Source organism: Vidua chalybeata, chromosome 2, assembly GCF_026979565.1.
Source record: "Vidua chalybeata isolate OUT-0048 chromosome 2, bVidCha1 merged haplotype, whole genome shotgun sequence".
Lineage (NCBI taxonomy): Eukaryota > Metazoa > Chordata > Aves > Passeriformes > Viduidae > Vidua > Vidua chalybeata.
The window spans coordinates 107,575,709-107,596,212 of record NC_071531.1 but is presented as its reverse complement, the minus strand read 5'-3'; the positions used below and the strand labels follow the sequence as shown (position 1 = coordinate 107,596,212).

Genomic DNA, 20,504 nt, shown 5'->3' with positions numbered 1-20,504 from the left:
ATGGAGTTCTGGGGAAGTATAGGCTTAAAAGTATTTTATTTGGTAACAGGCCTCTATTTTGACACATTTACTGTAACAGGAAAGGTCTTGCCCTGAACCTGCTCTCGTTTTTCCACCAGAAACATTTGGTGTCCCTCTGTTAAGAAAGTATTGAATTCTTTCGTTGAAGCTCTCATAAAACCAAGAATTTTGAGATGTTCTGTTTTGTTCGTCACCATGATGTTTATACTTCAAAACTCATACCTTATGTTTGTAAAATAACCAGCTCTCATGCTTAGTGTTGGAGTCTAAAGAATAAACTTGTGAGCAGTAAGCACAGTTTATTCAAAGGAAAAAGACTGAATTATTTCTTAAATAGTGATTTGTTCTGAAGAGCACGTCTTAAATCAACTGTTAATCCTGTAAAATGTTACTATTAAGAAAGTTTGCTTTAATGACTGGTTGAGCAGTTACATTTCTGTAAATAAACTCTTGGTGGCCCTAATCTTTCATAGTCCTATTCAAAATAATAAACAAAAACATACTTGAATTCCCATTTAGCTTAGTGATGCTAATAGATATAAAATGACTAAAGTATGTAGATGTTAGAAATTGAATGATATCTTTTTGGTAATAAACTGGTATTTTTAAGGAACAAGATTATAGCCTAAGTCCTGATTCATCAAGATCCTAATTTTTAAGTGCTTGTATTACACAGTAGATATTTACACTGTGGCAGCTTTGCTCTGAGGATATTGTTATGGGGTAATTTGTTTCCCAGTGTGAATGGATTACCTCCTGAGCCATTTGTCTGCACTAATGTCTTCATAGGAGGGATTGATGTGAGAAACTGTAATGTGTAGGGACAATTTGTAGTTGGTAATGAAATAAATTATGATCAAAATCCATTTATTAGCGTATCCAAGAGACCAAGTTTTATGGAAGGGGAAAAAAATACTCCTCTAGCAGATGCATTTTCCATTCAGATTTTTTCATATTTTTCCTCCCTTTTCTGCCTTCTCCTCTTTTTCCTTCCTCTCCTTTTCCCTTGAGAAAAAAACATATGGGTTTTTTTCCCTAAAGGGTCAGCTTTTTGACTATGCTATATCTAGAAAAGTAGACTGATTTTGTTTCAGTACTAAAATAAGATTGCTCTGACTGATTGTGGACACACAGCTCTTTGAATTTTTTGGTTGGTTCATTGCTTTTTTATTATTTAATGGGTTTTTTTTCTGGGTGATTTAAGGAATGCAACTGGCAACTCTTTTCTTCACTTTTGGTTGTCGTCACATGATCTGTTAACTGTAGAATTTAGTAAATGTGTGTTCTGCTGTGCCAAACAGTTATTTTTGTTGCCTGTTTGTAAACAGAGGGCTGCATTGCCAATCACAGCTTCAGACATTACAGCTGCCACTGTGCAGGCATGTTAAATTCAGCAAAGGGCAAGGAGGAGGTTTGGCGTGGGTTTGAGAGAGTTCGGGTTATTTGCAGAGCTTTGGCTTGGGTTTTTTCCTCTTCAGTATCTCAGCAAGAGGCTGTGGTATTTCTGTGCCAGACTCTGTGCCAGAGGAGGAATATGAGAGCTGTCAGTGGTGACCCAAGACGTGTGTCTGTGTCAGGAAAGGGACAGTCTGCATCTGTCAAGTGTCTGCACAGTGGGGCTGTGGCAGGGAGTGAAACGTGGCAGGGCTGCAAGCAGTGCTGTTCAGGGCCTCGGGGTTGGCAGCACTAGGAAAAGGATTTATCTTCTTCTCTACTCATCATTTCCACTCACACCGTGGCTGACCCCAGTGTGCTTTCTCCTGTGGAGGGTTATCTGGGGCACTAAAAGGTGGAGCGTGCAGCACCAGGGCAATTGAGATAGGCAGCTGTCGGGGAGGTGTGGATGGGACGAGGTGAACAGCTATCCTGGGTCCCACAGGGAGCTGCCCTGGATCCCACTGGACCCTCTCCTGCTCGGCTCTGCCTTGTGCCTGATGCAGGCCCTGCAGGGCTCCCTATTTCAGGAATGCTCCACAGCCACAGTGATGCTTCTGAGCTGGGAGCCAGCCCAAGCCACGTCCCTGGACTAGGAACTGTCAGCTCGGATAGTTCAACTCTCCCTCTCTCTCTGTGTAATAAACTGTTAACTGTAGAAAATACAAGAGAGGGGAGGGAATATCAGTTCCAGTTTTATGTTCTTCCTGCTCATGGCACTGGCGTCACAGATGCTAGTTATTGGAATCACTATTTTCCTCTGTACAGGCTCATAACTTTGGGGACCATAAGTGTTTCCTACATGCGTACTGTGACTTCAGCCATATTCACAAACCAAATTTGGAGTTCTGTATTGACGTAGTGAAGTTTGAACTCTTCCTTTAGTGTTTTATTCCTGCAGCTTAGAAGCATTTCCATCCCTAAAACTGTCAAGTTATCTTATTGTCTCCTTGGAAAATTAAATAGTTAAGGAAATGTAATCCTGATGTTGTTTCCATATACCTAAAATTGGAGAGTTCTACCCTCTGTTTTCATTTTGCAGCAATGTGTACTGCATCTGTAAGGCATCCAGAGACATTGCTAAATACATGTGGAAGCATTTCATTCAGGAGATGATTAATTATTAAATAAATACCTCAGTCAATACATAATGCCAGGAAGCAGCCCAGAGTACAATACATTATATTTTGCTAACACGTTATATTTCACCAAGTAGCTGATATACATCAGAAAAGGAAAAAATGGCATCACTGGAACCAGTGGACTTCTCTCTTGCTCTAGCACTAAGCAAGCTGTATATTTATTGTATTTATATTGTATTGTATTTGAAATATATATGCAAGATGCATTTCATATTTTGTGTAGGTTTGTATTACGTGACTTGCTTAGCTTTATGCCTCAAAGCAGGACTGTAGGAAATATATTTTATATTTCATTACTATGTATATCATTGAAAACAATGTTCCTAAGACACACAAAATTACCAGAGATGATATTATCAGAACTTGAGTAGTAAAAGAGAATTATTTTACCATTAATGCAAATGGAAGTAGGGCATCTTCAAGAATTTGCAAATCCCACATTTAACCATGAAAATACTTTCAAGCAAATCTAAGAACCAAAGGTTTTACATATTCTCACTTACTTCTGTTCGCTTTGCTACCATTTGTGGTACTTAATTTGGCTTTTTTTGACATCTAATTTTATAATAAGTTTATAATTTCTGGTGAAATGAGCTGTTCTCTGAAACACACAAGTGTAAGTTAGGGCTCCAGTGGCAGCCCTAATCTGCAGCTGGCCAGGAACCATCACAGCAGTGGCAGAGTAGGTGAGACTCAGCAGGAGTTAGGAGCAACAGCTCCAGTGGCTCAGTTGGCTTCAGGACTTCACAAGAGTGACACCAGCACTGGCTGTAGGTGACTGTGGTAGTCAGCAGAAAATTGGAGTCTTTTCCTTGAACAGGAATCTTTTGAGCTCTTCTTAGCTCTCCCTACTCAAGCAGTGGCTCTGGAGGAGTGTGCAATACTTGGTACTGGGCCCTGCCTGAACTACACCTAAACCTGCTGCAGCAGTGGCTGAACTGTAAAATGTAAATTTTGCCATTCAAAGGCACTAAGCACATTTGGTGTTATCTGTTTGGCAGGAAAAAAGAAGAATTCCTATGGAAATTGTACCAGCCAGTTCATATTTTACAGTGGCAGTCCCTGATACCAAGCCTTTTTAGATTATGGTGTCTTTAATTTTAGGGTTAACAGAGCTTGTCTGCAAGGTAGATACAGAGTGGAACTTTTGATAAGTGACTCCTGGCTGTGATTTTGCCGTAGGAGTCAACTGACAAGGAATTTTAATCTGAAAAGGTGGCACATGCTTCAGGTCTGGAATTTCCTCCTCCTTGCACCTCCTCTTTGTGCAAGGTAGCTTCAAGGCACACAGTAAAAGACATCTATTTGATAAGGCTTCTGGGAAGGGCTGCGAATACCACCCGGAATATAAAGGAATAGGATTTGCTCTTTCATCTGTCTGATACCATAGAAATGTTTCCGCTGTGTCAGGCTGCTGGTACACATTAGAAGTTGGCTGTAAATGTAACTGCATTAAGCATGAAAAACAACCAAGACAAAATTCAGAATTTTATGGGATTATAGAAATGCTGTTGAGGTGTACAGCAATTATTATGCATTGTAGTGAACCTTTCACAGTCTCAGGGCTGAATTTGACCACTGGAATTTTAAAACTAGGATTTGGATTTAGGTCTGAACTTGTCTTCATGTTCTGTCTTTAAATCAGTATTTCTTCCTTTGAAAGAACTATTTTGATGCAATATTCTACCCTCAGTCCCTTGAAAAAGGAAGGAAGAACAATGATTGTCCAATGAACTTCAGGATTTTTTTAATTAGTAAACTTTTGGCAGGATAAATGAAGGAGACCATCTCCTGTGATTTCAATAGCTTAAAGAGCCCATTTCCCCCTTAATGACTGCAGTAAACTCTGATAGCACATCAGATTTCTATCAAGGATCTGAGGAGTTTGACTGCCACCAATTTCTGGTGAAAGAACAGAAATCTTAAAAGTTAATCAGCAGGAAATGAGAAAACTGTCTGAAGAGGAGATTAGAGCCCTGAAGGTTCTTGTCTTAACTGATGTAAGTGATGAACACTAAGATTCCTGAAGCATTTCTAAAACACAGATAAAAGAAGGAATCTGTAAGTATTTTAATAAATAACTGCTTCCATGGTTTTTAAGTGCAAAATGGATGTTGACTTGGTTTGGTTTGGTTTTTTACATAGAATCTCACAACAGTGACAACAATATTTTACAGGAAAATAACATAAAAACTTTTGAGATTCCTTCCTCCAGTTTGGTGCTTTGAAACAAGGACTTGAGACAGATGTTTTTAAGCATGTAGAACAGACATCCAAATAATTTGGAGAAAGGTTATTGAAGAAGTAAGTTGAAGCTAGAGGCTTTTTACTGCTGAAAGGGGTTTATTTACTGTATAATTCTCAAAAATTGTGCATTTTAATCACTCAGTGCAAAGAATTGAAGCAAGTAGGTTTGTGTAGCATACTTCAGCACTCAATTTAAAAAAAAAAAAAGTAGCAAAGAAAGTATGAAGGCTCTTTTCTAGTGCCTGAAATTTCCTAAATCCCATGGCTGTGGAAAAAAAAAATTGTTTTGGTATTAGGTTTCACTGCTGCAGACTTACTGTGACTGCTGTTCTAAAGATAACATTTCAATAATTCTGTCTTTGAAATAGACAGTAGAATAGATAGAAGTAGATTTTTACTACAAGTTGTATAATTTGAAGATTTTTGGGTTTCTGAATAAAATTAGAGTGCAAGGAATAATAGTTTTAATTGGTTGTTCAGCAAACAGTACTTCTGCTATATGTTAATTGTGAAATAAACGTTGGTTTTATTAAATTATGCTAAACATCTGTAAAAAGGTATTACACATTCTATTTTGGCCTAGTTCATAGCTGTGAGTAATAGTGATTGCAGTACAGTCCCTTACTTTTGTTAGTTTACTTGCATCAGTAATTTCTGAATTGATCTTAAAGAATTTAAAAATACTAAATAGCAGTGCATTGAAACATTATTTTGATAAGCTGTTTTGAGTACTATTTGTTACTATGAGTTGTGTTTTGTTTGAGCACTAAAATGCTTTGTTGCTAGGTGCTGAATAACACTCAAGAACTGGTAATAAAGAATTTTTGCTGTCTTTATATGTGGACTTGATTGTCTTGTAGGCTCAGTGTCAGAATCTTGCAGTGTAAGGAAAAAATTATTTGTTCAGGCTGAACTGTTCTATATAAATTATCATTTTGTGCAGGAGGTATTTGCATGCTCCTCTTGCCTTGTGACCGCACACTAATTCCCAAAGTTTGAGATGACTTTTTTTTTTTTACCCTTCTAAGTGTGAAATAAGATGACAGGACAGAGAAACAAAAACAAAGTCCTCGTCTGGATGGATGAGGTTGCTTGTTTTGTTCTCATAAATGCTCCCTGCTCTCTAAACACAGGACTGGCAGGGATTCTGTTCTCTTTCTGTCTCTCTGGCCAATGACAGCACACTTAGGACTTGCACCTCCTCATGTGAGACAGCTGCTCTCTCTTTTGACACAGTCAAGGTCGCACACTGGGTCTCAGTACAGAGCAGGGAGTCACCTGGGAGTTCTGGTTTTGTCCAGTCGTCCACCAGCAAGGTCTGATGGCCCTTTCAGACTACCAGCAACTTTTGATAGCATTGTCATCTTTTGACAGAGAACTGTATGAAAACCAGGTTCAATGTCCCTGAATTTTTTAGTTTTATTTTATTTTGGCAGATCATCCTTATTTCCTAAAGCATCTTGTTCTCATTTCTGCCTTCATGACAGTAAAAATTCTTTGTATGTGGTGGATAGTCTGGCTTGCATAGAATTCTTACATGTTGTATTTTTTGCTGCCTATAATTAAATATTGTTAATATGTCAGTTAGCTTCCTGTTAACATTATTAAAACATAAGTTGGGGTGTTAGTGTAGACTTGGTTGTCTCTATGTGGGGGGTATGGCATCCCCATGAGAAGAAATCCAGGTTTCTTTCGAAATAATACATTTCACTTGAGAGTATTCCTCACTGAGTAGTGCATGCCCAAACCAACATTTTTTAATGATCACAAGTTAGTGCACAGCAGAGATTTATTGTCCTTCCATTTTTAGTGTGTGTTGGTATCCGTTGATCATGGGCCTTGGCCACTTTTCACAAATAGCTTTAACTTGTTATAAGGAGGTTGCTATGGATTTCAAATTCTCCTCTCCAAGAAGTACTCTGTGCTATCATAAACAGCTGGGGAAAAAAAATCCCACTCAGTTTCCTTTTCAGTTCTACTATCTTCAACTGTAAGTCAAAAAATGCAGTAGGAAGCTCCTAAGAATTCTTCAAATAGTATCTATCTATCATAATCTTTTTGTACTTCTGAACAGTTTATTTAAAATTCATCCTTCTTCAGTCTTTTAAAAGGCTGTAGTATAAATATTTGTAGCCACAACTACTTAGATTGCAGCAGTGCCTAAAATTACCTCAGTTCATTTAAAACACAGGGGAAGAAAACTCTTCTCTGAAAAGAGAAGCCTGGGAAGCAGGACTTCACAATGTACCACATTACTCTAGTTTTTAAATAGATGGAATTAGACTCGTGCTCTCTAAATTATGTCAGTTTTATAGTGTGGTTTAGGAGGATCCAGAGCAAGGAAAGGGGGAAGGTAGACTAGAAGAGGAACTTGTGGAAAATCTTAAATCCCCTTCTCTCCCTCTCTGTCTCCTACCCTCCATTTTTCAGATTTCTCTTTGTCACCTCAAGGCAGTGACTACAGGATTTATACACATTTTAAACTGTGTACTACATGAATTAACCTGAGAAGTGCTACCTTTAAAGCTGCACTGTAAAGCCTTTTTGGTTTTTTATCGTAGAAATCATCATTGAATCCTACAGGAGCACAGATTATGATGTATCTCAATTTTTTTCTAGTATCAGTTGCAAAGCAAAAAGTCTCATATGAGTACATTTCACACACTGTTGTCTACCCACAGATGTTTGCAGTGGGCTCCTCACATGTGTAGACAAACATGCACATTTGTGTAGCCCTTTTCACCTTGATGTTTTAAAAGGAAAATTCATTACCTTCTTAAAATCAGACTTTGAAATTATATAGTTACATGGCTGATACACAGCTGAAACAGAGCCAGATTTTACTGTCCAGCCTCTTGAATTAGATTTGAGGAAGGAAACGCCTCTCAGCTTAAATTAAATCTCAGAATGGCCAGAAATCCATAAGGAGTTAATGCCATTTGATTGCTCTTGAAATGAGAATAGCACCCAAGCAGGAGGTTTGGCTAGTGCACAGAGCTTGTGGTGTTTATCAGCAAAGGTTGGAGTTTAAACCACCAAAGGGAGAAAGAAGATTTGAGACATTTTAATAGGGGGAAACAACAAGCTCTCAAGACAAATTGCTTGTTGCTCCCACTGCAAAGCTGGGAGAAGGCACATTCCTGCTTGCTGCAGCATGGAGAATCATTGATTTTGAATCCATGGTGCTTGAAGCTCATCTCCAAAATTGTTTCTGGAGTTGGTGATGTTGAGCTGCCAGGCTGCATGTGTTATGACATCCTTGTTTAGGGGTGTTCCAAAGCCTTAGCCTGGCCTGTCTGTCTCCCTGGTATGTGCAGCAGCTCCAGAAGCACTTACATTTCCAAGGCTGTGTCTGTCCTGTCAGCACCAAGGAGTGACACGTGCCTTTTTTCCTGCTCAGACCACTTTCCCTGGAGCACGTCAGCTCTCCTGAGTGCACAAAGGCGCCAGCCCTTTTCCTTCTTTGGGTTTCAAGTCCAGAGGCACAGGCTAAATCCAGCCTGCCAGGCACATGCCACGTGCTCGGAATGAGAGCATATATCCTGCCCTGCATGGTCGGAGGCAGTGTCAGGATGATGTGACCACCAAGTTTCCAGACTGCAGCTGTTTGAGGCTTCTGGAGGAAGTGCTCAGTGACAAGTGCAGGTGGCAGCCCCTCAGTACCCTGAGAGTGGCACTTTTTGTGCAGGGCATAAACTCCAGCCAGTCTGTTTCTCTGTTACTGCCCAGCACATGTCATGGTTTAACCCCAGCTGACATCTAAGTACCACACAGCCCCTCAATGCCTCTCCAGCAAGTGGGATGGGGAGAAGAATTTAAAAATAAAAAAAAAAATTGAACAAACAAACAAAATCCAGAAGTCTGTGGGTTGAGACAAGAACACTTCAATAATTGAAACAGAGTAAAATATGCTAATAATACTAATGATAACAAAACCAGTAATAGTAATGAAGAGAGAGAAAAATAAAATCCAAGAGAAACCACCTGCTGAAGGACAACCAACTTCCCCCTGAAGAGTGATCAGCAGCTCCCACCCAGTTATCACCAGTTTAAATACTGGGCACCATGTTCTATAGCATACAACATCCCTTTGGCCAGTTCAGGTCAGCTGTCCCAGCCATGCTCCCTCCCAGCTTCTTGTATCCCTCTTCACTTGGCAGAGCATGAGAAGTCCTTGACTTTGGTTAAGCACTGCTCAGCAACAACCAAAACATCAGTGTGTTATCAACATTATTCTCATACTCAATTCAAAATTCAGCACTACAGCAGCTACTAAGAAGAAAAATTAACTTTATCCCAGCCGAAGCCAGAGCAACCTGACTGCTTTACAGTGTTCAGATAGAAGAGGGGATGTGAATCAATAGTAAACAAAAATAAATAAATATAAATTCTAAAAAACTACAAAACTCTTTGAAAGTATGTTGAGGAAAGCAGCACCTAATTGATACCAAGATTTTCCCCATGTTCACTTTTCTGTCTGTGAAACTGAAGTATTTTTATGGGTTTCACTAATTCTAAAGGTGGTCTTAGTATTAGAACTATTTTTCCAACTAGTAAGTCACTTGTTTCTATCTTAATTTCATTCTTCACATTGCAATTATAGAAAATAATTAATTTCTTTTTTTGTTTCCAATCTGATTTTTATCTTCTCAGGTTTGGTAAATTTGAAATTACCGTAGTCACTTGTTTCTTTAAACTTAAGGAGTGCTTATCTGACAAATCAGCAGCAATCTAAAACAATATTTTTCTGCTCATCATAAATACAATAAATCATGAGCACTCCCTTGCTGGGGGTTTGCAGTTACAAGTCATCACTTTTGATTTGAGACATCAAAAATCTCATGTAAACATTTTACCTCAGCTCTGTGGCTGTGGCGTGCTTGGCGCCAGACTGTGAGACCTTTCCTCAGACATTTGTGCTGCACTGTGTCAAACTTGGTGCTCTGGGACCATGCACTGTGAAAGCATTCACAGTGAGTAAGGGTGGCCCAGGCTGGTCCCACAGCAGAAAATCCAGGAAAAAATGTGAATTGTGTGTATATGTATTTAGACCTCAAGAAGTGACAGCTGAAAATAGAGTCCAGGGAGAATGAAAAGTTATATACCCCAGTTCTTTTGTACTGTACCTGGTATTGTTTTCCTGTATTTTTCACAGGCTGAAGCCGGGAGGCAGCTGAATGGCAGCATTTGTATTTTTTTCAGGACAAGAGATTCAGGCTTTTGTTTATTTCTCTGTAGAAAGTGATACTTCCACAAATGACTGCAGAGAGATGTGCATATCAAGGATATTGAGAGTTTCAGATTGCTTTGATAAGAACAAATAGCCTACAAATCACCAGATAGGAAATGGAACATGGCACATTGTCTTAAACGATCTCTGTTAATAATAGTTTTTGCAAAACACCAACATAAATATCTGGTAGTCATGTTGCAGGGAGGTATTCAATGGTCCTCATTCAGATATTTGAACATAAAAGGTATTTCCTTAGATTGCAGAGTTTAGCAGGATCAGAAATTAAACACATTTTTGAATAGAAGATGTTGGTAGCTTTTTGCAGAATTTTTGTTTGGAATTATTCAGAATTTCTTGGTAGTTTGTTTTATAAGGTGTGAAAAGTCAGAGTTTGACCAGTTTGCTAAACATAATCAGACTCTTACATTTCCTCTACATGTGACTGCAGTATCCAAATTTTCTGTACCCACACATTTCAGACAGAGGTCATAAACTGTGGGTTTCTCACCCGTTTATTTCATATGAAGATGACAAATAATGAAGATGACAAACAGCTGAGTTACAGCTCCCTGGCAGATAACACAGCAATCTCTGTGCTATCTCTGTTGTTAGCTCTGCAGTTTCTCCCCTCTCACTGTCTAGTCTGGACACAGCCAATCCCAATGGAAATTCCAGCTTCTCACTCCACTGTCTACTCCAGCACATCTGCTCATACTCCTGTCCCGTCTCCTACCACTTCATTTCTATAGGCACATGCAATCTCTGATATATTTCACTTGAAGTGGGATTAATGTATCACAAAATTAGTTGGAAGGAATCCAAATTTCATTTGGACTGCCATTTTCTAGATTAGTCATAATGGTCAATTATTGTACAGAAGCTAAAGTTTGGATATGAGCTTGATTGTTGTGTGTAATTATTGGCCTGAAAATTGTGATTGTTTAATTTCTGTGGTCTAGAGTTGTACTTCCTTGCTTCTTTTATAATAACCTCTGTTAGTGTCCAGCAGTCCTTGAAGACATGAAGATTTTTTTTAAATAATCAAAAGTGAAACACAATGAGCTTCAATCAAAAGTGTTCAACTTGTGACAGTTAAATAACAGGATATCTTCCAAGCACCTGGAAGATATTTGTAAATAGTATAGTGAGAACAATAATTAATGAGTATTAAACATGCTGAACAAAATACTCTTTAGTAGTTAAGTACCACCTTGGATCTCAAGATCTCAAAAGCATCTTATTAGTATACATAAATTAAAATTTCTATAATTTTACTCCTTTTGAGATGGATAATTGCTACCAAGCTATCGAAAATGGGGTACTTGAAGCTTCTAACTTGCCTAATGGCAGACTAGGAAACAGATGCAACACTGTAATATTTTATTCTAAATATGAGGAAAACAGTGGGTTCTAGAGAAACACTAGATCAACATTTGCCTTCACCTCTGTGAGGAGAGCTACAAAATGTGTCTTTTTTAGATGTAGTCATTGCACACAGCATGTTGAGGTCTCATATGAGACCCCAGGGTGAGACAAATCCAGGCTCATCCCACCAGTGCATGGGGGGAACACAAGAAACCAATGGATTTAAGTTGAAACAAGGCAGACTGAGACTGGATATGAGAAGGCGTTTCTCCACTGGCTGGGCAGCCAAGCAGCAGAGTGGGCTGCCAGAGTTTGTGCATTGTTATTCCTTGCAATTTTTAAGGCCCTGGCTCAATCTCTGATTGACCCTGTAGCTGACCCTCTTGAGCAGGAGGTTGGAATGGAGACCTCTGAGGTTGCTTCCAACCTGATTATCATGTGAACCTACAAAACTACATCTGTCAAATGTAATAGTTGCTCCATTAACATCTGGCAACTGGACTAGGCTGTAGTTTAAGTCCTAAAACTGAAAATTCCTACTCCTGTGAGTGGATTTAATGATACCAATAGTCCCAGTGAGGTTGATAGGATTGCTGGAAAGAATAAGGCATTAAAAGATCACGTCACTAGACTGGAAACCAATTTTCTTTTGGTTTTTGTTCAGCGACTGGACACGTCTTCCCTGAAAAGCCTTGCATGTCAAGGAAATTATATGAAAGGCAAAAATATTATTCCTCTGGTAGTTGCGGTTTTACGTGCTAACTTCCTGTCTTTACAAACAGGTTATTCCACTTAATTGCCATGTGAAAAGCCATGATTAACACTGGGAAAATTAATTTGCTTTATAATTGAAAGTGGTGTCAAATAAAATGTGCTATGATAGAGAAAAAACAATTTGCTTCTCAGTTTTAGTAACCTTAGATATCAATAGGCTGCAAATCAAACTAAGAATGTGGTCTTTGTTGTAGATGTTGCTATTATTGTTGTTCTTTTAAACCACATGATATCCCTCTGACAAAATTGTTCAAATTTTTCTATGAAACTTCACCCTTTGCCCTTTCAACAGATTTGCAACCAATGTGATGCCCTGTTTCTACAGGGATTTATTTTCATGTATCAGTGTCCCCTCTGTTTTCGCAGGTGGGCAAAAAAATATATTTGCTTGACAGGGTTATTTATGACCTACAGTAAGAAATGTCTAATAAAAAGAAAAGGGGAAATTCAGCACTTAGAAGTTAATTTAATTTGTAGAAATATAATTGAGCACCCTGTTAGGCATTTTCCAGTGAGTTTCCAGTAGAGGACTTGAGCAGCTCTGCATTGCTTCTAAGATGGCTGAACTTTCCTCTTCTTGGCACTACTCAACAAATGAAAAAAAAGAAATTTAGAGTTGCTTTCTCTGTGCAAGGTTTTCATTCCATTAAATCTCTTATCAGGCTGTTTCATGTATAATGAGTTGTGTTTTGAGGAGAATAATTTCTAATTCCAGAGCATGTCAGATTGTAATTGCAAGTTTAGTAAAGAGCTGTTCAGTTCAAAAGCAATGGTTACTGGGAAATATAGACTTACACATGAACAACAGTACCTGTGGAAGAACAGATTTGTCTCAGGAATTCATGTGTAGCATTTCTTGCCCAGTCCCCTTAGGAACTGTAGACTTAAAAATAATCTGAGCAGAGTAATGGACGCTGATTTTCTTTTTGGTAAATACCATTTAAAGAAGGCTAGTGCACATCCAGAATAATTCTTTAAAACTCAAATCTTTGGAAAATAGTATTTTAAATTTCCTCTCTTTGAGATTATTTCCTTAAAAAAGAAATGTCTCTTATAAAACTCAAATCTGGTTGATCTGGGTTTGGCATATGCAGTTGCAGCTTCTTGTCTTCAGCATGTTCCAAATTCCGATATTCTATCTGATTCTGCTTCGTTTTCATAGTACACCTGGAGTCCTCTGTATTTATTAGAACAGGAGGCCAGGACTCCTCATATCTATGCCAATGAATGTTGGCAAAGTGCATATTAGTGGTTTCCTGCATGTGTTTATCAGAGGATGGTGAATTGAGGGTGTTTAGCTACTCGATACAAAACTGTGCCCATGCTGAACAAGAGCTGGTTTACTGTCAACATAAAGTGATAAGACCAAAGTATAGCATGGATATAAAAAGTTATATATTTTTGGGCATTTACTGTAATTATCACCAATTAACCTTTTTTTATATTAACTTTTTTTCTTTTTTGGTGGTCGGTATCTGTGTATATTTTCATAATACATTACTTCTGTTTTTTTTTTATTTTCAATCTGTTCTTTCTATCACTGATAGGAGGTTGGAATATTTTCTAACATGCCTTCCGTTTATAAACAAAGTTAGATTGCCAGGATCTGAGCCATTGCAAAGTTTATGAAAAATTTTGAACTATGGTTAAATGATAATTTAATATTTGATAATTTACCACTGATAATTTACATTGAAAAATCTAATGTTTCGCATAAATGTTTTGTTTTGAATATTTTAATGAAATTCTGGTTTGGGAGACAAAGAAAAGGGTTAAGAATCTTTTCAAACTAGTTTTAATTGTGGAATAATTTGCATTTACAGTTTATTAGTGAGCCTTATGACCTTGACTCAGCAATCCTATACTAAAGAGATTTGTGTGTGACCTAAATGCCTTAGCATATTACTATTTTTTAATGAACTTTCTTTTTTAATAGATATTAGCTTCATAAAAATGCATTCCATTTGTAAATGTTTGGATGCTTTAGAAAGGCTGTAAATGTTACTGTTCCATTTCAGCAGTGTTGCAGATTCATATTTACTGGAGATTTTAAGTTAATTTTGCCAAGAAAAAAATCTTGATGCAGGTGAATAATAATAATAATGTGGGGAAAAAAAAATTACTCAAGGTACACATCAGCTCATTAGAAAGGCTTGGAGTAGAACCCAGACTACCTGGCCAGTATTTCAGTCTGTTACCCATTTTCCTCTACCATCTACTTTTCAGTATGTGACAGAGACTGCTGTTTAAAGATCAAAATATAAAAATGTTGTTCAACATTATAAACCTATTTTTCATATATCAGAATATGTGTTTGCTTTCTAAGGTCCTTACCAAGGATCCATTTTTTTTTTTTTAATTTTGCTTTATTCTTTGCTTTGTTTCATGTCTGTTCAATTTTATTTATTCCATGTTTTTCTTTTTGTTTTGTTTTTGTTTTTAGTTGTGTCTGGTAAGTTGAAATTTTATTGGCCATCTTCTAGTCATCGTATCACTGTGACGGGAACTTCTCCTCCCCTTCCCATCCATCCCCTTCCATGTCCTCCAACCACTCAGCTCCCATCTTTTACTTGTTATTGGCAAGACACATCGAACAGAATAAATTCTGCATGAAGTATGGGTAACTTAATGACAAAGAGAAAGGTAATGGGTTGCAAATTTTCTGTCTGTTTTTGTGTGATGTAGCGAATCAAATCCTAATGTCTTCTTTCTTCAGTGACTGCATGGGTTGAACTTCAAAGTGTGCTAAAAACATTGTGTTTGGTTAAAAGGTTTCTAGGATAGAAGTTGTTCTTTTCTTACAGGGATTTATTATTTTGGCATCTTTTACAGTCTCATCATTACCTACCACATGTATGTGACCCAAGGTGTGAAATCAAACTAAATGATACTAAAAAAAAAGACAGTGAAAAATCTCCCAGTACAGTGGAATGGAATGGAATGGAATTTAATAATAGTTTCACTTAACCCTGTTTAATTCTTCTAACATTGAAGCTAATAAGATTAGTATTATTTACCTTGATTTCAATAGATTTAGAATTATACATATATGGACAATATGCATATATTTTTAGATACAAATATGCATTTAGAATAATACTTAGAGAAATATGTACCTGTTTATATTTTATAAATTCTACCATGGCTGCTTATAAGACTAAATTCCTCTTCCTTTTTGTGTTAAGTAGTCCCTGAATGGTCATCTTGAGGTACTATAATCACAACCATCCAGCTATTTCTCCAGCGGTCAGAACCATTTTGTTTTCTTAATAGTTGTACCTGTCCTTGAGTTCAACAAAATCTAAAACCTCATAAATCTTTTGCACTAGCACAGGGTTTAGAAGCCCTCAGTTCCACATTGTGTGGCATTGTTTCAGAGGCTAGTACAGAACCTGCCAAGCCCTAAATTTAACTGTATGCTAAATTTATTCTCCTTACTAGAATCTAGCAGCATAACAAAGGTGCTTCACCCTCATCTCCATTTCCCCCCCTATGCCTCCCAACCCCGTGGCAAACCCCCAGCCAGTTCTCTCTCCCTTCCAAATGAAATGTGTTGTCATGTCAAAGTCTTCCCACATCTTCCTCCAAGGTACTGGTTGAACGTTTCAGAGCTAAATGTTTTGAAGTCAGCTAATTACAGTAGGTCAATCTTAGCTTTGCTTTGCATAGTTCCTTATCTAAGGAAATGCTAGGAAAGGTAGCATTTGCATCCAAATATAGACAGTAGTGTTATGCTTCAAAAATTCCTCTCAAAAGCAGGAGAGGCGTAGGAAGAATATATTCTGATATAAGCTCACCAGGGAGTACACACAAGGCAGGGGGAACAGAAAACTGTAAGAATTGGCCCAGAGGAACACTGAAAGCATTTTTTTTTTTTTAAGAAGGACTTAAGTGTTATTGAATTTATTCTAGATAAAGCCACTACCACTTGATGTTTGCAAAACAAATCTTTGAATTACATATTTTGCACTGTTTTAAAAGGAAAATCTTGTGTAAACATCAATGTTCGCAAGGGAAAAAAAAAAGGAAATGGATATCAAAATAATTTGATTTCTTAAAGTCAGATACAAAACATCCCCTTTATTCTCAATCCAAAGATGGAGAGCATAATTAGTTTTAGGCAGATGATCAGAAAAAATGGAAATTAATAAATAAATGGGCTTTAATTTAATGCACATTTTTCAAGAAGCAAGAGTTAACAGCCTATAGAACATGCTAGATTTTTTTTTTCTGTGTTAACATCACCAATGCCATCTATGCTGATTTTTTTTTTTAATGTGACTGACATGATTTTTTGACATTCTACTTACTACTGGATGAAGGGGTTGTTGAAGTCAGTATAAATCAAACAATGCTGGCAGTATTTATAATGTTAGGCTGAGCAGATGTTTCAAATTTGCCTTCATTTGCATATATATTTTGTTTGAACATGCTCTTGGGTATGTAAATGAGGAAGACATTTAGCTCTGCTGTTCCTTTAAATTCATTCCTTCTCAGTGTGTTTGAACTGGAGATTTTAAGTGGTTATAATTTGAATAGTATTTCTTGGGCTTTTGACTTCAAGATTTTGAGATCATGACTACATCAAAAGTCTCTTATATAAGCACTTAAGGGTTTTTTCTCTCCTCAGCTTTCCTAAGTCAGAGATGATGAGTTTTGTGTGTGTAAGCCTGAATTCATAGTTACTCAGCAGTGTGTCTTGCAGGCCTTAACAAAGTGTGACCTCTGGGCCAGCTGTCCCTCAAAGATTTCTCCATTCTGGTTTGCAGCCCTACTCCTCCTTTAAAAAACAAATTGTAGCAGATTTGTTTGTATTGGTGACTGTTGCTCTGCAAATTGTCTCATCAAGCTGGTGGGACTCATTTCCTTGTACACTGGGTAAGCACTAAAAGCATTTGTTGCACAGTCAGGGGAGGTCCAGACAGAAAAGATGATCTGAATGATGCTGAAGCTGTGGCTGTTTGTGCCTCTCCTTATTAAACAAACTTAACTGTTCTGGTTTATACCATTAAAACTCGGGAGGCAAATTGTTCTTTCAAATCAGCTGATGGCAGTGTGATTGATTTATTTTTGGTGTTTTCCTTTCAGAGCCTCCACAGTTTGTTGTAAAGCCTCGAGACCAGGTGGCTGCACTGGGGAGAACGGTGACTTTCCAGTGTGAAGCAACTGGGAACCCTCAGCCAGCCATCTTCTGGCGGAGAGAAGGGAGTCAGGTGAAACAGCCTTTCTGTCCTCCTTCCTGGCAGTTTCTTCAAGAAATGATTTCACATGAGAGAAAAGTATTTTAATTATTATTCTAAAGATGTGGAAAACAAGTTTAGAACTTGGAGATGCTGGATGCTTATTCTTTGCTTCTAAGGCATGTGCATGCTAGGTGATGTTAATCTTACCAGAAAAGATCCGTGTTTTGCTGTCTCCTGTTTTCTCCATGAATGTAAAAATAAATCTGTGACTCAACTAGAAACATTCCATGTTTCACTACTCTGATAATCTATTTCACCTAACAGGGAGAACTTTTAAGAAATGGAGAGATGACTTACACTGAAATTTGGTCAAGCCCCCACACAATCCCAGATTTTCAGAAAGTTTGGCTCTGGGTTTATGGTGCAGCTGTTAGTTTGCCATGTGTTTTTGAGTTTCTGGCAAACTAAACTATTTGCTGCATTGATCTGCATCCCTGCATGGGTAGGACTCTGGTTCTGGGCTGAGGTGAACTACTTTCCAACTCCATCAGTTGACTGACAGATCATACCTGAATAGGTCACTTTTTCTCCCAAGTTCCTTATTTGAATGGGAGGGAAAATTATTTTCATCTTCTTTGTAAAGGATCTTGAAAGCTAGTGGGTGAAACACAATATAGCACAGCAAGAGAATTGCAGTTTTCTTTCAGTCATCTTTTGAAGGAGGTATGTGACACAAAGTATTCTTTATTGGAAGGAAAGAAGGAATATGGGATTCTGGTTTTCCTGTGAAAGAAGGAATGAATGGTGCAAGAGTATATGACAGGGTTCTTTGTGTTACAAAACAATAGGACAGAGAAATTGAGAACACTTGGAGATGGGCTTCTTTACTCCATTCGTAACATTTTTGTCTGAATTCCTAAGTACAACTGGACTGCTGACCAAATTTAGATTATAATTGTCAGTGTGTTATGTTTTTATTTTATAATTTATTTTATTTTATTTTATTTATTTAGCCACATGTTGTCTAGTAAAATGAAAGAGGAGGTCAAGGATAGTGTTTGCTACTACTGGAGAATATTGTGTCCCATTCCTTTGGACAATTTTTGGAAATGCAAGATGTAGTGAGCCAAAAAAAAAGGGATAAATATACCCTCCATGATCCTAAAGTATTCTTATCCACAAGTTGTTCAGCCAGAGGTAGAAATTCAACCCCCAACTGATTTTTGGTGAACACTATATACTTCATACCCAAACTATCTAAATAGGCATAGGATTTAATTCAGTATTATAAGACTTTTCATAAAACACAAATCTCTATTCAGAGAGACCTACAGAGCATCTCTTTTTTAAAAACTGCTCCATTTGTAGGAAGGCAAATGTTAAACTACAGATAAGTAAACCACTATCTGCATTTAAATGAAAGCAAACGAATGCCCTGGAGCAAGTTCTAAAAAAGAACATTGAAGCAAATTACTGAGGTTCACCACAGTTGCCTGCACCATTGTGGTATCTGTACATTTCACATCATCACTAGACTCTGTTACACTTGGTGCAAAGTCCAGTATTCATTTTAGAGAGTGTTAGAGCAATCTCAAAAGTCTTACACAATCCTATGTGCACATCTGCACCTATTTTATCATTAAAAAATCCTACAGAAGCTATTCACATTGTGGTATAGACATGCTTAAGACATGAAGAGCAGAATATTTTCTGTATAATATGAAAATATTAATTTGTTTAGCTATATTAAAGTTATGCATGTTGATATTTGAATTTATTTAACCTATTTTTTCCCCACTTTTCTTTCCTGTAAATCTTTTAGAATCTGCTTTTCTCATACCAGCCCCCTCAGTCATCCAGCCGATTTTCAGTTTCCCAGACTGGAGACCTCACCATCACCAATGTCCAGAGATCTGATGTTGGGTACTACATCTGCCAGACTTTAAATGTTGCAGGAAGTATCATAACAAAAGCCTACTTGGAAGTTACAGATGGTAATCATAGATTCATTTTATCATTTCCAAGTTTTTTATTTTTATTTGAAGACAGCAGTGCAGTGATGTGACACTACTTTGAAATCTGTTTTGCATAAATGTGGACTGCATGTTTCTTTGAACATAAAAATCCTGTTTTGGCCATCTCTGTCAGGGGCTTACAATTCTGGATGATATGTAACTCTATATTTTCATTTTATACTTGGTAAGTATATTCAGTGTATGGATTTTTGTCAGATATGTTAATTTTTATCTGACTTTTTTTAGCTTCTCCCACTTGATTTAATTTACTTTCAGACTGCTTGCTGCTTGAGTCTTTATCCCTTTTATTATGTAGCCATTTGCTTAGCCCTTCATTTACCTGTTTTTTTTTTTTTTTCCTGTTTCTTAATATTGTGTTTTAGCTAGGAAAAAAAAAATATCAACCTGTATGGAGATCAGCAGAATAACAGAAATTATCCATCCCTTTTTAGGAATAGTTAGGAAGAAATACAGGATGAGAAAGCTACAGGGAGCATGACTACAAGCAGTAATGTGAGGCCAGTTTGCCAATTATCAGAAATACTTCTTATTTTTAATATCAGAGATACACAGGGAAAATACTAATCTTAGCATTTAAAGAGGAAAAGGGTAAGAGAGAGAATTTGAGAAGAGGGAAGCTGTTGTCTGAGAAGCTTCAATAAAATAGCCCTTTGCCCTATAGAAAACATAGGAATAATAAAATACTAAAAACAAGCGCTGAACCTGTAGTATAAAATTGTTTATCTCCCCCTCTCCCTGGATTGACATAGGAGGAATAGTGCTACATCCCTTTTGGCTCCTCACAAATTGTAAGCCACATTTCCTAATCCTATTTTTTCCATTTTTTCACTGGGGAGAAGGCCATGGCAGGGTGAGAAATAGATTTACAACAGTTTTCTGCTAATGACCTATGCCATCCGAAGTTGGAAATAATTTTAAATGCATTTTCTTCACTATATTCTCTGTATTGATCTGATGAGTAGATGCTCATCAGATTTTCTATAATTTCTTGGGACAGTTTTTGGTACTTCTATAAAAGTGAAAGCAGAATATGCTGAATATTTGTAAAGGTATTAGAATACCTTTATGA

General features: G+C 37.4%; 1 protein-coding gene across 3 annotated transcripts in view; it reads left to right on the top strand.

Moving 5' to 3' along the window:
* The window catches only part of ROBO1 (roundabout guidance receptor 1), a 292,679-nt gene that overhangs the window by 212,829 nt on the left and 59,346 nt on the right, over nt 1-20,504 (top strand). For all 3 annotated transcript variants that reach the window (XM_053934339.1, XM_053934340.1, XM_053934338.1), the window contains exons 7-8: nt 17,305-17,429; nt 19,222-19,393. In XM_053934339.1, the coding sequence (XP_053790314.1) occupies nt 17,305-17,429; nt 19,222-19,393 (297 nt within the window). The remainder of the gene's footprint in view (nt 1-17,304; nt 17,430-19,221; nt 19,394-20,504) is intronic.